We start from the raw sequence: 21,709 nt of genomic DNA, 5'->3' as shown, positions 1-21,709 counted from the left end.
CAAAAACATACCTGGTGTCAGGGCTGGGCAATTAATTCTGTTTTTTTAATAATAAGAGATAAAAAAAACTCCAAAAAACTACAAAATCGAAAGGAAGGATTATTATGATTAAGTTTACTCCTGACTTTCTTACTTGCAAAGCAGTGTTATTATGCAGGTACAGTTAGATATTTACACAAATGTAATTGAAGGCAGTTTACCATTTCTTAAATAATGAATATGAGCTTCCTCTGTCCCTGCTCTGACCTTAATAAAAAATTTAAATCACAATCGTTCATTGTGTGCATATAAATGTAGAGCCCTGCCTGTTGTGTCTTGCTTCATTCAGGTTTATTGCATTAATCCTGTTTACAAGGTTGTCTTACTCTATTTCAATTTCCCTGGATAGTTACATAAGAGAAAATAAACCCAGAGGCTGTTTTAAAGTCTACAACCCATCGTCATCGTTATGAACTTTTCTGAAGTGAAACAAACACGCAGCTCGATCCGCTTAGTCATGTTGCTTAATGGCTCCTTTTATTTATTTTTTCATTGTTAATTCCTACAGCACACAGGCCTGCTGTACCCGGCTGGAGGATTATGGTATTTTACATAATGTGAGAGACTAAAAGGAGGAAACTGGGCTACTCGGAGGAAAGTCCACAACAACATGCTCACTCAGAGTGAGCATATGGTCTGCAAATCATTACCTCATCCCAAAGAGAAAAACTCATTTAGGACAACACAAAGTTATATCCATACTTACAGACATACTACAGATGTGTGAATGAAATCCACATGTGATCCATGTAAAACTCACTAAAGTTCATTTTGTTGTTAAACTTTGTCTGTGGCACATGCGCTCACAGGTTACATAACACACGCACACACATGGCTAATCTTATCACACGCTCAGCAGGACAAAGGTTTCATATAGCACTTTCAAACGAGCAGACTTTCTCCCTCTTCAGACTTTTGGTTCAAATGTAATAGCTGCATAAATGTGGTCACTAATTACACAGATGAGAGCTGCAGGTGGGACCAGCCGGACTCTCACTGGGGACTCTGGGTTCTCTGCTCGTACTACAGAGTCACATATGAAGCTCTGCCCCCTGCTTGTCTCCATGGAGATGCTTGTTCTAGGATGTTCCACAGTATTGCATTAAATACTGTTTCCAATTAGATCAGCTGCTAATGCCCCGGATTTAATTTCTTTACACGCCAAAGTTTTCCACCTTCAAAGCGTTATAGACCTGTACCTATATATGCAGGGTTTGTATGTTAAACATGTGTGAATGAAACAAAACACAACTCCAGATATGTTTGTGATGAGGAAACAACATTATAACAGACCAAAAAGTAGCATAATATAAGCCCTTTAGCTCGACATAGAAAACACATTTACTCAAACCCTGCAGAACAATCTAGATGTCAAAAACAAACATAATATAGTTTCTATCAGTGCAGCTCTCGTAGTCCCCAAGTCTCCTCTGAGTCTGGCTCCTCATCCACCCACAGCTCCTCTTCATTCCAGCACCGTAAGATGTGAAAAACACAAATACTGGAGCGACTGGGGCCTGTGTTGACTCACTCTGCACTCAGCTGACGGAGGAGACGATGACAGGACCAAGAGTTACAATCTTATTTTAGAACCTGCTGTGGAAATATGCTTAGTAATAAAACATGATGTATTTGAGATCTTTAGTCAAAACGTTCTGTTTAAAATGGCAAAAGCTGTCCATAAATAACTTACTAAACTTGGGACTTTTCACTCCTCTTGGCTTCTGTAGGTAAGGGTAGTTTTAGAGTATACTAGAAAAGCCAAAGTCAAACCACTGGACCCTGCGTCTAACTCATAGACTGTATATTTAAATAGACATAGCTAACCTGCTAGCCGCCACTTTCCAAATGGGAAATGAGCATGGGCGCGCTTCCGGCTCCATCGACTCTGGCTCCAATTCACTTTATATTGAAAAACTGCAGCCCCTCTCTCTGTAACTGCTGCTGTCAGGCTCGTCATTTTGGTCTTAAAATGTTTGTATTAACCTGCTCTACATGATCCTCAGGTTTTTATTCTGCTACAAACATTAGTGTTAGACAAATCAGGCACATTTTTAATTTGATTGGAGCGGAATGCTGTGGGTGACGTCCCGTAGTCCACTTCTTTATACAGTTTTTGGTCTAACTCAAAAGCTGAGGAGAGAGAGCACATGTATATGAATATCTTGAGAGGTGATTGGTTGAAGGGCATTGTAGCAGGCTGTGATTGACTGAAAGTGACAGACAGCTGACAGGAGGGTGGGACGAGGTTGAATTGATTTTTGGTATACAGTTGTAAACATTGCACTGGTTTCCAGGATAACAGAGCTGATGGGGTACACACCAGAGGATCTGATTGGCCGATCAGTCTACGACTTTTACCACGCCCTGGACGCAGACAGTGTCACCAAGAGCCATCACAACTGTATGTAAACGACACAACAAACACAGTAACACTGTAAACAAGCAGCTATTTTCAAGAATTACTGCTTTAAAGAGGGGGCATTCTGCAAAATCATTTTTTTTGGAGCTTTCTGCCGTGTTATAACATTCCTTTAGGTTTAGATGTCATCCATGCATGTTTGAGTATTTTAGAAATCTCTCTCAGGCCCTATTCAAACCCTTCTTACTGTAAGCACTAAGATGCTGTACAAGTCTCCGCCCACAAGCCTACATCACCCATGGTCCCATACAACAGTTCTCCATAAATTTACAAAAACATGATACAAAACTGTACACAGCAACTTGACAAACCTGATGTTATGTGCAGTAGTTTCATTAATGGAATACACGCTGATTGTGTTGTGATAGTGCTCTGAAGGAAGAGTGACTTAGCACAGGGGGCAAAGGGACTCCTTATCTAATATATACATCTCTATAGGTTTTCAAGATAGCATGGAGATGGAAGAGTTAATTATACATAACATTACATAAACCATGACAACCTTTGCTATTTACGATCATTCAAATAGTTAATTTTTGGTTTTAGATTTTATTCAGCTTTGCTTTTTCACCTCTACTTAACACTGTAAATAATAAGGACCATATAATGTGTGTTATACGATGTGTTCACATACATGATGATTTTGCAAACATGAGTTAAAGCCTTGTGATTATGTTGTGACTGCGTATCCCTGATGTCCCCGTCCTGCTGTCCTGCTGTGTTTGTTTGCAGACCAGAGCTGCTGCATTTAAAGTCACTCTATTAGATTGTGTTTGTGCAGAGAGGAGCACGTCTGCGTGGGGCCCAGGTGGCCTCTGCTCTGGGCTGGGGCTCAGTGTAAATGTGACATTAACACAGTTAAAGCCTCTGGAGCAAACACACGCATACAGCACTGTGTGCGAGTGTGTGCGTGTGTGAGTGCATGTATGCGTGTGCGTGCCGGTGTGTGTGTGTGTGTGTGTGTGTGTGTGCATGTGTGTGAGCCTCTAAATCAGGCGTTCAAGTTCACCACACTCTGAGCTGCTGTCAGTGACTGATGTGCTATGGAGAGAAGACACTTGCGTAGGCCTGTCAGTGTGATGTATTGCTTAAGTAAATATAGACGATAAATGATAATATTGAAACCAAACCATAAAACAGATTTAACTCCAAAAACTACTTTAAATGTTGTTAAAAATGAACTGCTGTATATAAGTAGAAGAATGCAACACTTAAGTAGTTATTTTGTGTTTATAATGAATCACAGAAGTTCATAATTTGACCTTCTACATCTCAAATCTCGTTGTAGAGCAGAAAAATAAACAAAAGTTTCTCACTAGTGCAAAGAGTGATATGCAGTGTTAATTTTTCTCCACACGTAGCATTTTGCTTTTAGGCCAAAAAGTGCGCCATTTTGTGTTGCTCATTCACATAAAATGCTAAGAAAATGTATTTAAATTTGTGGTTGTGATGTGACAATATGTGAAAAAGTTCCAGCGGGATGGATACTTTTGTAAGCCACTGTATCTTTTTGCACTGAAGTGTTTAAATGAAGTTTATGTATATTCTGTGGGCAGCAGGTCGACCAAAACAGAATATCGGCCTGCTCTGGAGATTGAATGCCGATAGCCGACGCACTAAAAGTACAAAGATACCTCTAGTTTCCATTATATTTTCCAGTCTCATATTCATCAGCTAGCTACAGCTGTTTTGGTTAGCTCGTTCCATAATGACAGTTAAGCATGAATGTGCCACTAGTCAGAGTGCAGTGTCCTCCTGTGTCCTCCTCTTCCGTCCTCCGGCCTCACTTAGCTCCTCAGCGCTCAGATAAAGAGCCCAGTATCTGTGTGTGTGTGTGTGTGCATAGCTGTGTGTGAGCGTGTGTGCGTGCGCACGGCTGCCCGGCTCTCACGCCCAACGTGACCAGAGTATCCAGTAGCACATGTGAGTGCACTGTCCAGCGGCACATGCTAACAGACATGCTAACACGCTAACAAGCACACTTGCTAGCCACTCTGTTACATGTTCCTGTCCCCGGCCCCTCTCTGACCGCAGGGCTGGTTCCCACAGCCCTCTGCTCCCTGGACCTCCGCCAGCACATGTCCCTGATCACATTCTGCCGCTAAATACCTCCTCCTGGGGTTACTGCTTCAACAGGGGATCATCATGTGGAATACACAAGCAGGGACTGAGCCAGACATTTTTGGTTGGAGGATCTAAGAGAGTTCTAAGGTCTTCAATGTGGGTGCTCACTTAACAAGTTCATTTAGAGCCATTTAACCCTCCTAACATGTTTATTTGTGGACCAGAGACAAGGGCTGCTTACAATATATCTGTATATATCTGTACTGGAGCAAGATAAGTATTGGGACAAATGTGAATATTTTTCTTCAACTTTATATAGTAAACAGCAGATGGTGTTGTTTCCTCAGTGTGTACCAAGGGCCAGGCGGTGACTGGGCAGTACCGCATGCTGGCCAAGAGGGGGGGCTACATCTGGATGGAGACCCAGGGCACAGTCATCTACAACAGCCGCAACTCGCAGCCACAGTGCATCGTGTGCGTCAACTACGTACTCAGGTAGGACACAAGGTGCTAAGGACTTCAAGGTACCTTAGGCAGCGTCACCATGGAGATGTTTAGATTATAAGGATTTATATGGGACAACAGCAGAAAGTGACTGAGTGAAGATTTGTTTTTTTGGTATTTATCTGTTCAGTTAAACTCATGATTCATCAGTTTAATCTGTCTTTATATGAATACACCATTTACTAGTGCTTTTTGCTGCATAAATAGTATATATAATAGTTTTTGCATGAACTCCCCCTGCAGGTGTAGTCTTGTGAGTGCAGTTTGGGTCAGATACAGGTAGTAATAGTTTTGACACGCCCACTTTTTAAATCGACCAGTTCAATTGCAGCACATGACTCTAGTCTAGTAAGAATTTCCTTAGTCATCTCCAGCCTTTTTAAAACTAGGGAAAAACTAGGGGTCAGCTGATGCCAACCCATTGACCTGAAGTCAGAGCCTCGTTTAAAATCATTGTTGAATGTGTAAATGTTTTAGTGTTGCATTTTAGTTAACTATTAGCATGTAAAAGTGGCCTCTGAACTAACGGCTAACACACTTTCAGATGAGGTTTCTGAACTTGTGTGCGTCTGGTAATACATCTACTGACCCCTAAACCTCCTCTTTTACATGTGACTGCGAGGAGACCAGATAAATGACATAAATATCTTTTTTTTTTTTTATTGTATATACTATGGGGATTGGCTTCACTATTCATTTGTATGTGTAGGAGTGTTTGATTTAACCTAACACCGGATAGTAGCGACTAGCCAAGTGATCAAATTTTAGCAACGAGCAGAGTCTATGAATGTCTATGCTATTTAAATTAAAAGCATCATTAAAAAAGTATAGGACCATTGAGGCTAGGAGTTATAGGGGTGAACCGTGAGTATCATAGCAACCAAAAAGCCAATCTGGAGCCTGTTGAAGGCATTGCTCCTACCTGTCCGCACCTGTGGTTTAGTAGGGAGCGCTTAGCAATTCTGTCAGTCCAACCTGTGTCCAACGATAGCAAGAGTGACCTAGGGGAAAGAAGGCGCCTGATTTATCTGTTATTAATGTTCATATCTTGATTTATGGACAAAATAGTGAAATAAAAATACCAGTGTTAATACGAACATTTTAAGACCAAAATTATGAGCCTGACAGCAGCAGTTAAAGACAGAGATGAGACAGTTCTTTCAATGTAAAGTGAATTGGAGCCAGAGTCAATGGAGCCGGAAGTGCACCTATGATCACTTCCTATTTGAATGCGGCAACTAGCAGGTTAGCTATGTCCATTTTTATATACAGTCTATGGTTGTTACAGTTTCAGAATTTTGTGTTTGTTACATGTTAAAGTGAATATGGTTTAATCTTTTAAATAGCATGATGTTACATTTATTTTAGGGAAATAATCATTCTAACCTGTCTTATGCACTTGAACTCTTTTCAGTGGAGATAGCCTCATAACAAAACTCTGTCGTTTGATTGGAGCCGTGGTGCCTGAACCACCTCTTGTGTTACAGTGATGTGGAGGAGCCATCCATGATCTTCTCCCTGGAGCAGACCGAAGCCCTGTTCAAACCACATAACATGAGCAACTTCTTCTCATCTGGAGGAGTGGGCGCCGCCGGACTCTTCACCAAACTCAAAGAAGAACCAGAGGACCTGGCTCAGCTGGCTCCCACTCCTGGAGACACCATCATCAGCCTGGACTTTGGTCTGTAGACACTTCAATCCCTCACGCTACTGCAGCACTTTCACTTGAGATTAAACATTACATTCATTCTGCCTGTAGTTATCTGTAGTTCTTCTATTTGATCAAGCATATTTGTGAGGTCATTCTGTATTCAGGTTGACATCTGACTTTTATGTTGGGGCTTAACCTTCTACAGTGGTCCAAAGTTATTCCTCACAAACCTTGTGCATTCCAAGCATCGTAATTCCTCAAAGTGATACGTTTATAAGCACTTTCCACAACTTTAAGAGACTAGTTTTGCCGTTATAGTAAAACTGACAAATAGCCTGCTAACTGTGCACTTACTGATTCTCGGACGATAAAACGATTTATAATTAGGTGCAGACAGACTTTGACTATATTATTGTCAGTGCATTATTAAAAGGCCCATAATGTTGTTTCCTCATCACAAACATAACTGGAGTTGTATTTTGTTTCATTCACACATGTTTAACACACAAACCCTGCATATTTAGGCAAAGGAGCTTTTAACTTGAAAGCTACCACTTCATGACATCACAAGGTGGAACAGAGCATTTTGAGCTTTGGAGATGTAGACTAATAAAGCAGGGTTACTCAAACATGTGTGAATGAAACAAAACATAACTCCAGATATGTTTTGTAGGAGGTAACAGCATCATAACATGAAAACTGTGTATATCACCTTTTCAAGACAGATTTCAGATGTAAGTGAGGCTGCCAACCATTGGCCCCTCTGACCACCACCAACATGGCCATAATATTAGTCTTCACTCAGTCTAGTAAAATTCAAATCTGTCATTATTTTGCTGTCTACATTACATTATGCCTTTGTGGTATTTGTGCTTTTGTTTAATCAAATGTAATGCGGTCTCCCTTACACAGGCTGTCCCTACTCAGATGAGCCGCAGCAGTCCGAGGGCCGATCGCCCCAGAGCCAGCCTCCTGCTCCCACTGCCCCTGCTCCGTCTGCCCCCTCTGCCCCTGCTCCTGCAGACATGACCCCCTTCACCATCCAGCAGCACCCCTCCCCAGGCAGCACCACCCCCAGCCTCAGCAGCTGCTCCACGGTGAGTCTCTTACATCATTACTGAGAATTAAAGGTCCTATATCACACAAAAATGACTCTTGTGAGCTTTAAGCCATGTTATAATGCTGTTCAAAACCTCAAAAACATACCTGGAGTTGTGTTTTGTTTCATTGGCACATGTCTGAGTAACCCTTTATTATTAGTCTGTCTACATCTCTAAAGCTCAAAATGCTCTGTTCCACCTTGTGATGTCATGAAGTGGTTAACACAAGTTAACAAGTTAACATCTACCTTCTCCCTTTAGTTCAGTAGAGAATGGGAATTCCAGGGCTGAAATCCTCCAAATGATCATAGTGAAGGTGTATGGAGTTTAAAAACACAGTGGAGCACTTCCTGTATTACCACATGACATCACAAGGAGTCTTTTCTTAAACATGTGTGAATGAAACAAAACACAGCTCCATGTCTGTTTGTGATGAGGAAACAACATTAGAAGAGAGATCAGAACATAGTGTAATCTGTTCCATTTAAACAAACAAAATGTAAAATAATCATGTTTTAGAGCTGCAAAATTAATCGCAATCAAATCAAAATCACAATTTGAATGGCTGCAGTTTTTAACAAAATGTCTTTGTCTGCATAAAACATCTAACCCTGTAGTTTAGACCTCTACAAACATGTTCTGAAATGTGATTCTTGTATGAGTTTGTCAGTTCAGTCTTTTTGTCTGTTATTCTAGACTTTGAACCAAATTCAACCAAATAACAACCGTTTAGCCCTAATCTGTTTCCAATGTAGGCAACAGTAGCTCAGTCACTAGTGTTTGTCCACTGATCCAAAGGTTTGTGGTTCAAACCCCTTTCTCGACATAAACATCATTGGTAGAGCGGTGTGAATCCAGCTCCCACAAATGAATGCTGTTGTTGTGTCCTTGGGCAAGACACTTAAACCCCCCTTGCTTCCAGTGTCTGTGTGAATGGGTGAGTGGTTTCTTGATGAAAGCGCTTTGAGGAACTTGAGGGTGGAAAAGCACTTAGGTTATTTTACATATTTTAAGGGATGTGGGAATATTTTACATGTGTATTTTGGTTCACAATCAGTACGAAGAATGAAAACCCCAAAAATGTGTCCTCAGTATTTGACAGCTGATGGTATCCCAAGTTCAGTTCTGGTTGTCCTTCTGTTTTAATCCAGTAGTGCATGTTCTGAGGTTTCACATGAGGCCTGTCCATATAATGAGAATGAGACACACTTGTATATGTCTCTGTTTGCAGGTTAAGGCTCTGGACACACAGGCTCAGATATGATTGTAGCCCTTTTTGAAACAGTAAGAGCAGATGTTACGTACTGTTTCTTTAATAACCGTATGCTTCCTGTGGTGTGGTCTGTACAGCCCAGCAGTCCTGGAGACTATTACAGCTCAGTGGAGAATGAGCTGAAGGTGGAGTTGACGGAGAAGCTGTTTGCCCTGGACACAGATGGGGCTGAGAGCAAGAGCCAGGTAAGACATGCACTCTGCAACTGCAGCAGCAGCCACCAGGGGGCAGAGCTGGGTCACAACCTAATGTCTAGGCTTAGCTCCACTCTGCAAAAGTGAATGTGTAATATTAGATTTATTGCCTGGAGTGGATTTCTCTGGATTTATCATTTTATCATCTTTTTCAGGCATTTTTTCTTATTCAAAGTATAGTATTCTCAGTTGACATATATGTCGATAATCAACATTTTTTTAAACATTTTTAAAACAAGTCAGAAACATCTAGGAATTAATCTGATATTGTTGCATCGAATTCAATCAAAATCTAAACTTTTTTATTGTTATTATTAAAGTAATTGTAAATATCTTTAATCCTGTTTTGCTCTGTAAACATCCTTGTACTTGTATTAGTAGTTTCACTTTCATATTTATGATTCCTATTCAATTATTTCCTACATAACAGTTCCCCCTGGTGTTGGAAAATATAATGATTTTTTTTAACATTGTAGAGAGGTTTTGGTGTCTCATAAACATAAGCACTGGGGGAAAAAACATTAACCCCTATTATTATCATCATCATCATCATCATCATCATCATCATCATCATCATCATCATCATCATTATTATTATTATTATTATTAAGTAGTAGTTTGTTTTTGTTTTTTTTTGCCATAAATAGACTAAGCATGATTATTCATTTTGAATGCTCCTGCTTGTTTCTATGGAAATGATGTTCATTTGGCTATAATATTGCACAGTATGGCATAAAGCTTATCTGTCTCCATGGGATCATGCAGGTGATGTCCCACCTCCAGAAAGTCACTTTAATAGAAATCGAACATAAATCCTTAGGTTAAGTAATTTTCTCCAATTGAGCATTTATTTTTAGTCAAAACTACAAAAATCTCCTCAAAGATTGTCATTCCACATTTTTGTGGGGGTATTATGCAAAATAGATTTTTGAGTTTTCTGTCATGTTATAACGCTGTTCCCTTATCAAAAACATGCCTACAGAGATTTAGATGTCCTCCATGCATGTTTGAGTAATCTTGCGGTCTGTCCTGGTTAGCTGTAACACTCTATTAATTGCTCCACCCACAAGCCTACATCACCTGTGCTCCCACATGTCAGTTCTCCATAAATATACAAAAACATGATACAAAACTGTACACAGCAACTTGACTCACCTCCTGTGATGTGCAGTCGTTTCATTATTGGGATGCAGCTGATTGTGTTGCTCTGAAGGGGGAGTGACTTAACACGAGAGCAAAGGGGGGAGATTCAGAGTGACAAAGATGAAAGTGAAACAGGAAACATGTTAACACACTGTATTAAGGTAACATGGTGATCTAAATATGTTATGTGTCAGCAGTTAATGCCCCATAGAAGCAAAATCCCCTCACTTTAAACAACTCAATCATGTAAGTGCATGTGTGTGTGCAGAGAGACCTGAGTGACCTGGACCTGGAGACCCTGGCCCCCTACATCCCCATGGATGGAGAGGACTTCCAGCTGATGCCCATCCTGCCTGAGCCAGAGGGGTGCAGCGGCCCACCCCTACCCCCCCTCCGCCAGCCCAGCTTCAGCAACATTGCCAGCCTCTTCCAGCCCCTGACCCCCAGCACCGCACCCCAGAGCCACTACAGACCCCCGCCAGGCCCCTCTGCATCCTGGGCCATGGGGGAGAAGAGAGGACCCCCCCAGGAGACCATGGAGTCCCGAGCCAGGGCCTACATGCTGGGACACGTGCCATCCTCACAGTACCAGACGCCCCCCTGCACCCCACTGTCTTCTTTGGGGGGCAGGCAGAATCTGCAGTGGCCCCCCGACCCTCTGTTGACGTACCAGCACCAGGTCTCACCACATGGGGGCAGCAAAGGCTTTGGGCTGGACACAGAAGAGGAGCAGTCAGCTTTTCTGCAGCACAGACCACAACACACGCTCAAAGGGTCAGTGACTGTACTTCTACAAACAAACCATACTGTTACCATGAGTCTAGTCCTCATTATTCATAGATGATTCGTTTCATTTAATTTAAGGTGAGACACTGCAGGTAAGCAGAAAAAAATCTAAAAGAGGAGCATTATGAGCATTATGCAAAATTATTTTTTTGGACCTTTCAACCATGTTATAACAGTGTTCCCTCATCAGAAATATGCCTGAAGAGGTTTTAGATGTCATCTATGAACATTTGGGTAATTTAACGATCTCTCCGCACCCTATTCGAATCCTCCAGTTACCTGTAAGATTCTGTGCATTGCTCCGCCCACAAGCCTATATCACCCATGCTCCCACGCATCAATTTTCCATAAATTTACAAAAACATGATATAAAACTGTACACAACAACTTGACTCACCTGATGTGATGTGCAGTAGTTTCATGTGTGGGGTGCAGCTGAGTGTGTGACATCCAGTGCTTGTATAAACCAAGGATATAAGCTAAATGTAACAAGGACAACTACAGGTTTACATATTATTTTATTTACAAAATCCTCTTATGTTGGTGGATTTCAGATGCTAGAATGTGACGACGTCATACTCTCAAATGGGGGGCAAGAGACACATTTTCCTATTCAAGACATTGCACTTAGCCATGAAAAGTCCAAACAGTAAATTCATAAATGTTGAACCTGATCATCTATATACGTGACGAGACCTAAGAACTCACTAAATTACAACACATAATCTGCATTTGAACAAGATTAATTTTAGCTGCCCCAGTCCGTGTTAAATATGATGGTTCATAGAATGTTGTGACGTCATCTGAAAGACAGTAATTGTTTAAAACTAGAAATGGGGATAAAATGCTTTAAGACAGCACACATTATCATTATGAAGTGCACAAGGCAGATGATGTTATTAGAGTTACTATTAAAGCTACAGTATGTAACTTTTTTGAGGTGGGACGCCACCTGCATGATTCCATGGAAATAGAAACTTAAAACCATATTTCAGAACACTCTCTATGGAAAAAAAGATATATTTTAATCAGGTTTGTGGAGAATGGCAATGCAAGCCTGCTCATAGTGAGGACAAGATTTTCTTCATTTTACAATGCAATAAACTACTACAATAAACAGAAAAAAGCAAACAAACATGCTTTTATTCTATCGTTTAAGTAAAAAATTACATACTGTGACTTTAAGAGGACTAGTGTGAGACATTACCTATCCAAACAGTGGTTGTATTCATTGGCTTCAGCTTTCTGGTATATATATATATATATATATATATATATATATATATATATATATATATATATATATATATATATATATATATATATATATTTCTTATTTTGAATCCTATATATCACTATGGCAGCAGTCCTAATTTCTCATTACTCTGTCTCTGAAACCCATGGATGTGTTGTATTGTGCTGTATTGCGTACAGGTCCAGTGAGAGTTTCGGGCGAGTCTACAGAGACATGAGTCCAGTCAGAATGCCCATGGCCCACAGCAGCAAGCGCTCCTACACACAGATGGATGTGGTCAGTGCTTTGTCCTCTCAGCACAGAGTGAGGTGTAGTGTCTCTGTTGTTACATGTGTGTGTGTTCTGCAGGGACAGTGTAAAGCCACAGAGGGCATATGGAAGAGGATGAGAGGAGAACTGAGTGGAGCTCTAGACCGCTCCCTGAGTGCCAGCTCTCTCATAGGTAAGAAGACCAAGCTCTAGGACTACATTTTAGGCTAGTCATTTAGCATTAGCATTCTTTTATATTTACATGATTATTTACATTGTAGATTCTCTCTGAAGGCATCAAAATTATGAATGGACATATATGAAGAGTTCATGGAGAGTGCCATTTGAAAAAGTCACTGGAGGCTTGCAGTTTACTCTTACTATAGCAATATTTTCAAAAGCCAAATCTGTTTTACTGCTGTCAAAATATTATTCCATCCCTTCTTGATAAAATCCACTTTTATTGTTCTCATTGCTAATACCTCTAGAAGATGGTAACAAAAAGAAATTTCGGCAAATTTTCAAAATGTTTTTGCCATTGAACTTTTCATATGGAATGTAGCAAACAAAAAATAGACTCAAAATAACTCTATTTGAATTGACAGTTGCCATGCCTTGATCCTGATGTGGCCCAGCTGTCAAGTGAAAACCATTTCAGGATACTTCATGAAGCTGAGAGAAGGCCAAGGGTTTGCAGCAATATAAAAAAGCAAAGGGTGGATACTTTGAGCTATGTGAATCTAAAATTAAAAAAAAAAAAGTTTGTTTTTTTCTTTGCTGCATAATTCCATATTTCTGGCACCATATATTTGATGTCTTCTGTATGTATATAGAATGTAGAGAGTTGTAAACGAAGAAAAACAACACTGAATCAATGAGTTCAAATGTTTGACTGGTGGTGTACATGTAAACATAGTGAGTGCAGTAGAACCCTTTCTGATGTGCCTGTGTATCAGACCCAGAACAGGGCAGGAGGGCCCCAGAAGCCCGGCCCCACAGCAGAGGCTCCATACAGCAGCACCGGAAGTCCCAGTTCCCCGGGAATACAGCCAGTGTGCTCAAGAGCCAATACCACTACAGCATGCCTTCCAGTAACAAGGCAGAAGGTGAGACTATTGCAAAACCTTACAGCTGGGTCTTTATTCAGTCATTCCACACTCACCACCAGCACTCACTCACAGACTACTTTTATCTCAAGCAAGGTGGGTGTGTATTGCCTAAAACATGACAGCAGAACCACTAAGACATACACGTTCTTGAGGCTGAGGCTTTCAAATCAAAATCACTTTATCCCCGAGGAGCAGTTTAAGCACATTGAGCAGTAAAATACAACAATAGTAGGAAAGCTTAAACAAAAGTCTCAGTGGAGCTGAACAGGTTGAGTCATCAGATCCAGTGTCAGGGCACTTTTAGGGAGTAACAACCCTTAGGACAAAAATGTCCCTCCTCTCTGTCCTCTGTCTCCTGCAGCATCACAGCAGCCTCCAGGGGGAGCCAGGTGAACTCTGGTCACACAACAGGAAAGCCTTTTCTAAGCCTCTCTCTCTGCTCTGTTGTTTCAGTCTGTGATGAGACATTCCCTCTAGAATGTCTTCTGCCATATTTGGTGTAGAAAGTCTGTTACATTGGTGTGAAAAATCTGTAGCATTTAAGCTAGTTAGCATAGCTGTCTCCAAGCAGGATCGCCACGGATACAGGAAAAACAAACTGCTCTAATCATACAGTCCAATTGACCTTCACTTCTGTCCTGTTCTTTTCTGTATTGCACAAGCCGCTGGTAAATTTTTTTTATAAAAATTCTTAAAAGTTTTAAAACTGCTCAGTTTGACAGCCAGTCAGCCACAAGAGCTTCTGATTCTATGTGTAGTTAACTATTTTTGAAAGACTTAACCAAAATGAGATGGGAAGATTTGTTAGTGTTTGGGTCCACAAATCTGATTTTTGAAATGTCATGTCTATATTTTTGTTTCAGAGACAGAAACTAACTACAGAGATCAGATTCACCATAAAAACATCATTGTAGACTGGCCCAGTATTTTAGATTATATATTACAGGACAAATCCCTTCTTGTTGTTTTATGTGCAGGTATCGCCACACGTCTGCTGGGCCCCTCCTTTGACTCCGCCTACCTGCCCGAGCTGACCCGCTATGACTGTGAGGTCAACGTGCCCCTCCAGGGGAACCTGCACCTGCTGCAGGGCTGTGACCTGCTCAGAGCGCTGGACCAGGCCACCACCTAGAGCTCCAGGCCCCTCCTCCCTGAGCCCTCTGCCCTGGGACCACCTAGAGCCACACCCAGCCCCTTCCATCCTTTAAACCTCTGCCACTACACCACCCAAGGCCAGCTCAAGTCCCACCCACCCACCTTCACACTTCCTCCTCTGCCCTGGGACCACATAGAGCCCCACTCCGCCTCCTCCACCCTGGGCACCACAAGAGCCCCAGCCCCTCCGCCTTACTGGACAAAACACATAAGGAGGTCCAGGGCATGAACCCACCGGGAACTACCACTGCTTCGACACTGCTCCAGGATCACATGCTAGACTTAGGTTTGGACTTTGGACTAGCACATTAGAACTGACCGAGCTGATCTACAGCTGCACAACACAGCTGAAAGTCCACTGCAAAAAGGGATACACACTTTCAGTGAAATGACCTCAGAATATTGATTCCAATAGTTTGGCGAATTTAGATTTATGTTGTTTAAAACCCTTTATAATTTCACACATTTCTATGTATTTCTCTTAAATTCGTAAAGCTGGAAAAAAAGTATATTGTAAGTAAAGTAAGTGTATTTCCCTCATTCGTCCAGGAGTGATCCAAGGTAGAAAGGGTTTCAAAAGTAGTCATCTGGACACTGTTTTGGAAATATAGTTTTTTTGATTCCTCGATTCCAAAAGTCATTTGACAATTTGAAAGAACAGGTCTGAGAAACAAAATATGTACTGCCCTGAGCAAGATTAGCCCCACCCTTAGGGAGGAGTTTTTTTCCCTGTTATCCCTCTGTTCTCTGACGGATTCCCCTGACTGCTGAGTGATTAGCATTTAACGGGCATAATTTCTCACTTGACCAAGACTTGAGTAGTGTTAACAGGAGGTGGGTTATACCTTAACCCACCATTTCTATTCAAAGAGGGATCCTTTTTTATAAGAAAAATGTCTCCTCCACCTCTCTTTCAAACCATGCCTTCTACATGTTTAAATTATACATCTGACCTGAACACTCATTTGAAAACAGTCAAGTGTAAATATACTGTAAATTCAAGCTTCTCAGGCCAGTTCTTTCAGACTGAAAATGACTTCTGAACAGCAGCTCAAACTTCTCAATTTCAAAAAACGTGCCCAAACCCTCATTCATCCAGCAGTGGTTCAATGTGGAGAAGGTTTCAGCGGGGGTTATCTAGACCCGGGGTGTTTAGACTTTTTTCACTGAGGGCCAAATACAGAAAAATGAGCCAAGGGCCGGGCCTCACACTAGAGGTGACATATTGACTACAATATAGTGTGTAATTGTAACTCACCTCCATGAAGAACTCAGTGGGAGCAGTGATGCTGTCCTTTGGATCGAATAGTGGTTGATATGTCAGGAGAAAATTTGGTGATTGAGACATGGAGGACTTCACAGAGATGGCTATCAGTTATTCTGGTTCTCAGTCTGTTTTTGTTCTGATTTAACAGAGAAAATGTTTGTTTGCATATGTATGTTGAGCCAAACAGGCTCATCATTCTTTTTGCATGGTGTCTCATGAGAGGAAACTTAACATTATCCAAACTCTGATAGAAGTCAGGGAGGGAAAGAAACTGATCCACCAGGAAGGGGGTCGAGAAGAGCTTGGAAATGCTGGGTGAATTCTATCATAAGAGATGCAATCACAGACAGATATTTCTCATTATTAGCAGTAAGGGCCACGTTTAGAAAAGCAGATCTGATTTCAGTCAGTGCAGGGAAGTGTGCAGCTTTAAAGCTCTGTAGTTGCGTCTCAAACAGGCGGAGCTTTACACAGAAGGCTTTCATGTGTGCGTAAAGGTGTGGAACCGGCTGATCTTTGAATTGTAGGTTCTTGTTTAGTGTATTCAAATGATGATTAAGACTAAAAATGCGACATTTGCCAGCCACAGAGAGTTCACGAAGAGGACGGCCCTTCTCTTTCAAAAACTGATAGATTTCTGATCTCAGCATGTAAAACCGCTGGAGCACAGAGCCGCGGCTGAGCCAGCGTATATCCCCGTATTCAGAATCCACATCGGCTAGAAAAGCTTGAAATTCTCTGTGGTGTAGTCCTCTAGCTCAAATTATGTTGACAGTTTTTACAACACTGTCCATCACATCACCCAGTTGGACCGTCTTGGCAAAGTGCTTCTTGGTGGTTTATGCAGTACATTTTAACAGCTTCACCGCTGCTTTTTTTTACCTTATCACACAACATGGATGACTGCCATTTGCTTGACTTACTGTGTTCACTCATCGCCGGTGTATGATGTGTAGCTCAGATGTTTGGTCTCATAGTGCCGTTAGACATTATACTCTTTCATCACAGCAACAAATTCTTTACAAATCAAACAGACACACTTTCCATTTATTTCCTTGAAGAAATTATCATTTTCCCACCGTTTTTGAAATCTCCTGCACTCATTTGCTATTTTGTGTTTCTTTGGCACTGCCCTTTCTGCTAATGTTGTCAAAGTTGTTTTTTTTGTTTTGTTTTGGGGGGTTTTTGGGGTGGAGACAGAGAAGCACCTGTTTCTGTGGGTGGCTCCATCTAGTGTTGGAACTGAGAAGTGAAGCTCAGAGGAGCTGAAGCTTGTGCAAACCATATGCAGGCCATATTATACTTTCAAAACTTGCTGTGGGCCAATAAAAGGGCCATAGTGGGCCATAGTTTGGACACCCCTGATCTAGACACTGTTTTTGCAATCAAGACGTTTCAGCTCCCATCCAGTAGTTTCAATGTGATGGAATTTATCCTACTCTGAGTTCAAGAAGTCCAGCCCCTCAAGACAGTTCCATCAGATGTAAAATGTATTCTAGATGTCCAGATGACTACTGCTGACACCTTCTCTACATTAGGTCAACAAGTAAAAACAAAACTAAATGAGGACAAAACAAGATTAATATTCTGAATTCTGAGTCATTTTAACTCATGTAGATATCCCTTTGTGTCCAGTGCAGTTCGAGCTAAGCATTTACTGCAGTTTGTATATAACACCTGCCTTAAATACAGCCACACACACACGCACACACACAGACGCACACATGCTAGGTCAACTTTCCACTTCAGGGAATCATATACAAGAGTATCCCTAGTACAAGATCTATGCACCATCTATCTATTTTTGTGCATTATGACATAAACTACCTATATCTCAACAGACACTGTGCCTATATGAACCAGACAACAGTCCAACAACTTTAGTTCAGATCCAAACTGTTGTATATTTAAATCTATTTAAAGAGAAAGATATTAAAACATAAAAAATATATATATAAATGGATTTGATGAGTAAGTAAGTAGCAAAATGGAAGATATATTTAGTGTGTTCTGGTCTTAGAAGGTCTGGAGTGAGCATTGTAAATGAGCGTGGGTTTTATAGGCAGTACACAGTCACACAATGCATAGACTTTGTGCTGAGGTCTTGTATTTTCATAGTCATATTTTAAAGCTGAACCTGTACTTTATTATAGCTCTGGCCCTTCACAGTGGGTCACATATACTCACATGTTATTGTCTATGTTAATGGACCTGCCTAAGTGTTTCCTTTCATCTGTAATGTGACACTTGTTTGTATAATTATGATCCTAGATTCAGCAGATATATTCCAATACTCTACTGTAACACTGTGTTGTTGTTGTTGTCCTGTTTCAGTCGTCTTAAATCTGTTCGGCCATAGGCCCAGGCAGATTTAGTAGCTCACGTGAATACAGGGTTTATTCTTATTGTGCAATTTATTGTTTGTATTTTTCCTTAAGCGATCCCTATTTATGTTTGTTCTGACTCAGCAGCAAGCTAGTTTTATATTCTACACTGTTAACGACGACAAGGACACTCGAAATGTGCAGTTTTTGCTTAGACTTTAAGTGCAGGTGTATCATGTGGAGGTGGTGTGCACAGCGGCCCTATGGGGCTAACAATACTGCAAACATTTTCACATCATCACTAAAACCGACAGTCATGCAAGTTCTGCTATATGTAGCAATCATTAGCCGGTGTTCATCTTTGTAACAGTTCAGCCTTTTAGCTAAACATTATTGGAGCTCAGTTCTCATCAGACTTACATTCCTTTTTTCATTACAACATTCAAGTTTTCTTTACACAGATTCCTAAAAAAATGAGTTATGTTTTATAATTTAATTTACAGCCTTTTCAGTGAATAATTGCTATAAGCTCGACATAGCAACGGACTGCATATTTAGTGTTATGTGGAAATTTTAGTATCGGCATATCGAACATTGTTGACCTTATTCGTCCCCGCCCACTTTAGCCCCTAATGTGACTAAAATCTGATATAAAGTATTGTTGATTTGTGTAAAACGTTCAATTTTCATGTGACCAACAAGTCAACACTGCACTGATTCCCATGCAAACTAATACAACCTGAATGGCTCCACACTACACAGACCAGCTCCACGCCACACAGACCAGCTCCACGCCACACAGACCAGCTCCACGCCACACAGACCAGGCTTGCAATAGGTTTGTATGTTCTTTAAAGATTTATATTCTAAATTGTTGATTGAATTATTGAAGCACTGAATGACAAAGAAGAAAAAAAACATCTCCTCTGGCTCCATAAAAAAAAATCCTCATCAGCCCCACCGACTACTCAGATATGAGGAAGAAAATATGTTGAACTTAGAAAATTGAGCCCAAATGATGTGACATTTTATGGTTGTTGTTTTTTTTTCTTCTTTTGGCGCTCAGGGCTTCCTTACATTTGTCTGGCCAGTACTGTGCTTTGATACCAGATAAGTAGACAAAGCAAGACATCTACTCACAGGTCACTTTGGTCTCACACATATGTAGCATTTTGAATTTTGTTTGAGGAGTTACCACAAATCCAAAACCAAACTCTTATAATTCCTTGTGATGTCGATATATGCTAGTGTCATGTTGCTACAATTAGCTTTAGTGGCTTTTGACACGTGGTCACTTAAAATGTGAACGACTAATAGGCTCTGTGTACAGCAGCGTGCTAGCTAGCTCACTGTGTCTCAGCATTAAGTAAAATATAAAACAACAAAAACAAATGTTAAGTAAAACTACCTGGTGTTTTTATTTGTGAAATACTTCAGTGTGTGGCATTGTTTTAATATTTATTGTGCTTTATGAGTTGCATTAGCATAAAGACGCATAGCCTCATCTTTCTAAACTCAGTGATGAAGTTTTCACCACCAAGTGAAAGTCCAAGTCCGTTATCTTTAAATAGTTGAATTAATTTTAGTGCGACTTGACAAAAGCCCCATAGAGATATAATAGGGCAGGAAGTAGTGACGCTAACGGTGAGCTAACAGTAAGCTAACAGTGAGCTAGCCGTTTGCCATTGTGCACAGAGCCAGTTGTTTAAACAGTCCAAATAAAGCAAAATAAGTCTGTTAAAACTCAACTATGGACTTTTCTTTATTCTACAGTCATCTGAAATTATATTGAATTGAAGTTTTAATTGTAACCTAATATATAAAAAGTATGTTAGAGGAAATAGTCCAGAAGGGCGACTGCTGTGTACTTAACCCCTTCAAGGATGACTATGTGTTTCTATTGGGTCTCCCATCCTCCATCACTGCCTCTCCATATGACTAATTCTGACTTGACCTTTGACCCCGCCAACAGAACGTGCCTTCTGATTGCGAGCACCCGCCTGCACTTTGTTTACATCAGTTCATTTGGAGCTGGGCAGGGCCGCACCTGAGCGATGACAGATCACAGTGCAGTGCCACCTGGTGATGACAAATGAAAAGTATAAGAGCAGGTTTTGGTTAGATGATAGGTGAAATAATGTTTGTTTTTGAGATTTAAATGGTTCCAGGAAGATTGTGAAGAAGGAGTAGGCTGCCATTGACTAAATCTACACAGTCATGGCCTTCAGAGCAGTTCCTTACAGCAAGATTCTCATAAAATATGATTCAAATTTGTATTTTTTAGAAAATTAGAATTTCTGCTCTGATGTTCAATAGTTTAGGCAGAAGGAATTGTATGAAAATATTTTGGACCAAGTGGTATAATGCATGTGGCAGATGTTGGCCATAAATGAAAGTCAAAATTGAAAACTACAGGAGCAATTCTAAACCTGTTCTAGCTAGCTTGTAAAAGACGCTACCTGGTAACACCAGCTAATGCTAATCTGACATGTGAGCGCTGATGCTAGCTGGTGAGCAAACTGCAGTGCATAAAGGTTGCCTCGCCTGTCCACCAGTACTTAAGAAGAAATCTCTGCACTTTCTCTTTAAAGATAATTTTGTTGTTTATGTTGTGTTTATTTTTATGTTCTCTTTAGGGGATTAAGCTTTTTGTCGTCAGTAGTTACATTTGCTGATTCTGCCTCTATCTGTGCAACAACTGTAATGGCCATATTACTTGTATGAATTGGTATCATTGTTATGAGTACATGGAGAACTTTATGTTTCTGCACTGATATCTCATTAAAGCATAATGGTTTTAATCTCCTCCTGCTCTGTTGTCTTTTTATTATTGTGTAGTCTTGATCTTTATGTTTTATATATCCAAAACATGTTTCAAGTGAGAAACTATTGGCAAGTACAAATATATCATGGTTAATTTTTCATAAATATTTGAGGCTATTATTAAACTGAAAAAAGCTAATATTAATAGTGACATCATGTGGGGGTGTTCTATATGTATCTCTATGGTGGAATCTTCAGCAGTTCTCAGGGACATTCAGGTGTAGCAAAGCGCCAAAAAGTTCGCTTTGTAAGATTTAGCCTACCATATTTTTCAGGCTATAAGGCGCACTTAAAATCCTTTGATTTTCTCAAAAATCAACAGTGTGCTTTATAATCCGGTACGCCTTATGT

General features: G+C 40.6%; 1 protein-coding gene across 2 annotated transcripts in view; it reads left to right on the top strand.

The window, feature by feature from the left end:
* epas1b (endothelial PAS domain protein 1b) overlaps positions 1-21,336 on the top strand; it is an 82,421-nt gene extending 61,085 nt beyond the window's left edge. The window contains exons 7-16 of one of the 2 annotated variants that reach the window (XM_033979469.2): positions 2,337-2,443; positions 4,873-5,020; positions 6,517-6,710; positions 7,593-7,777; positions 9,131-9,238; positions 10,659-11,164; positions 12,611-12,707; positions 12,780-12,873; positions 13,637-13,786; positions 14,767-21,336. In XM_033979469.2, the coding sequence (XP_033835360.1) occupies positions 2,337-2,443; positions 4,873-5,020; positions 6,517-6,710; positions 7,593-7,777; positions 9,131-9,238; positions 10,659-11,164; positions 12,611-12,707; positions 12,780-12,873; positions 13,637-13,786; positions 14,767-14,921 (1,744 nt within the window). In that variant the 3' untranslated portion in view covers positions 14,922-21,336. The remainder of the gene's footprint in view (positions 1-2,336; positions 2,444-4,872; positions 5,021-6,516; positions 6,711-7,592; positions 7,778-9,130; positions 9,239-10,658; positions 11,165-12,610; positions 12,708-12,779; positions 12,874-13,636; positions 13,787-14,766) is intronic. The other variant, XM_055227437.1, reaches the window with a different exon arrangement.
* The last annotated feature ends 373 nt before the right edge of the window (positions 21,337-21,709 follow it).

Source organism: Periophthalmus magnuspinnatus, chromosome 15, assembly GCF_009829125.3.
Source record: "Periophthalmus magnuspinnatus isolate fPerMag1 chromosome 15, fPerMag1.2.pri, whole genome shotgun sequence".
Taxonomy (NCBI): Eukaryota; Metazoa; Chordata; class Actinopteri; order Gobiiformes; family Gobiidae; genus Periophthalmus; species Periophthalmus magnuspinnatus.
Note: the sequence above shows the minus strand (reverse complement) of the source record. Positions and strands in the feature narration are given on the sequence as shown.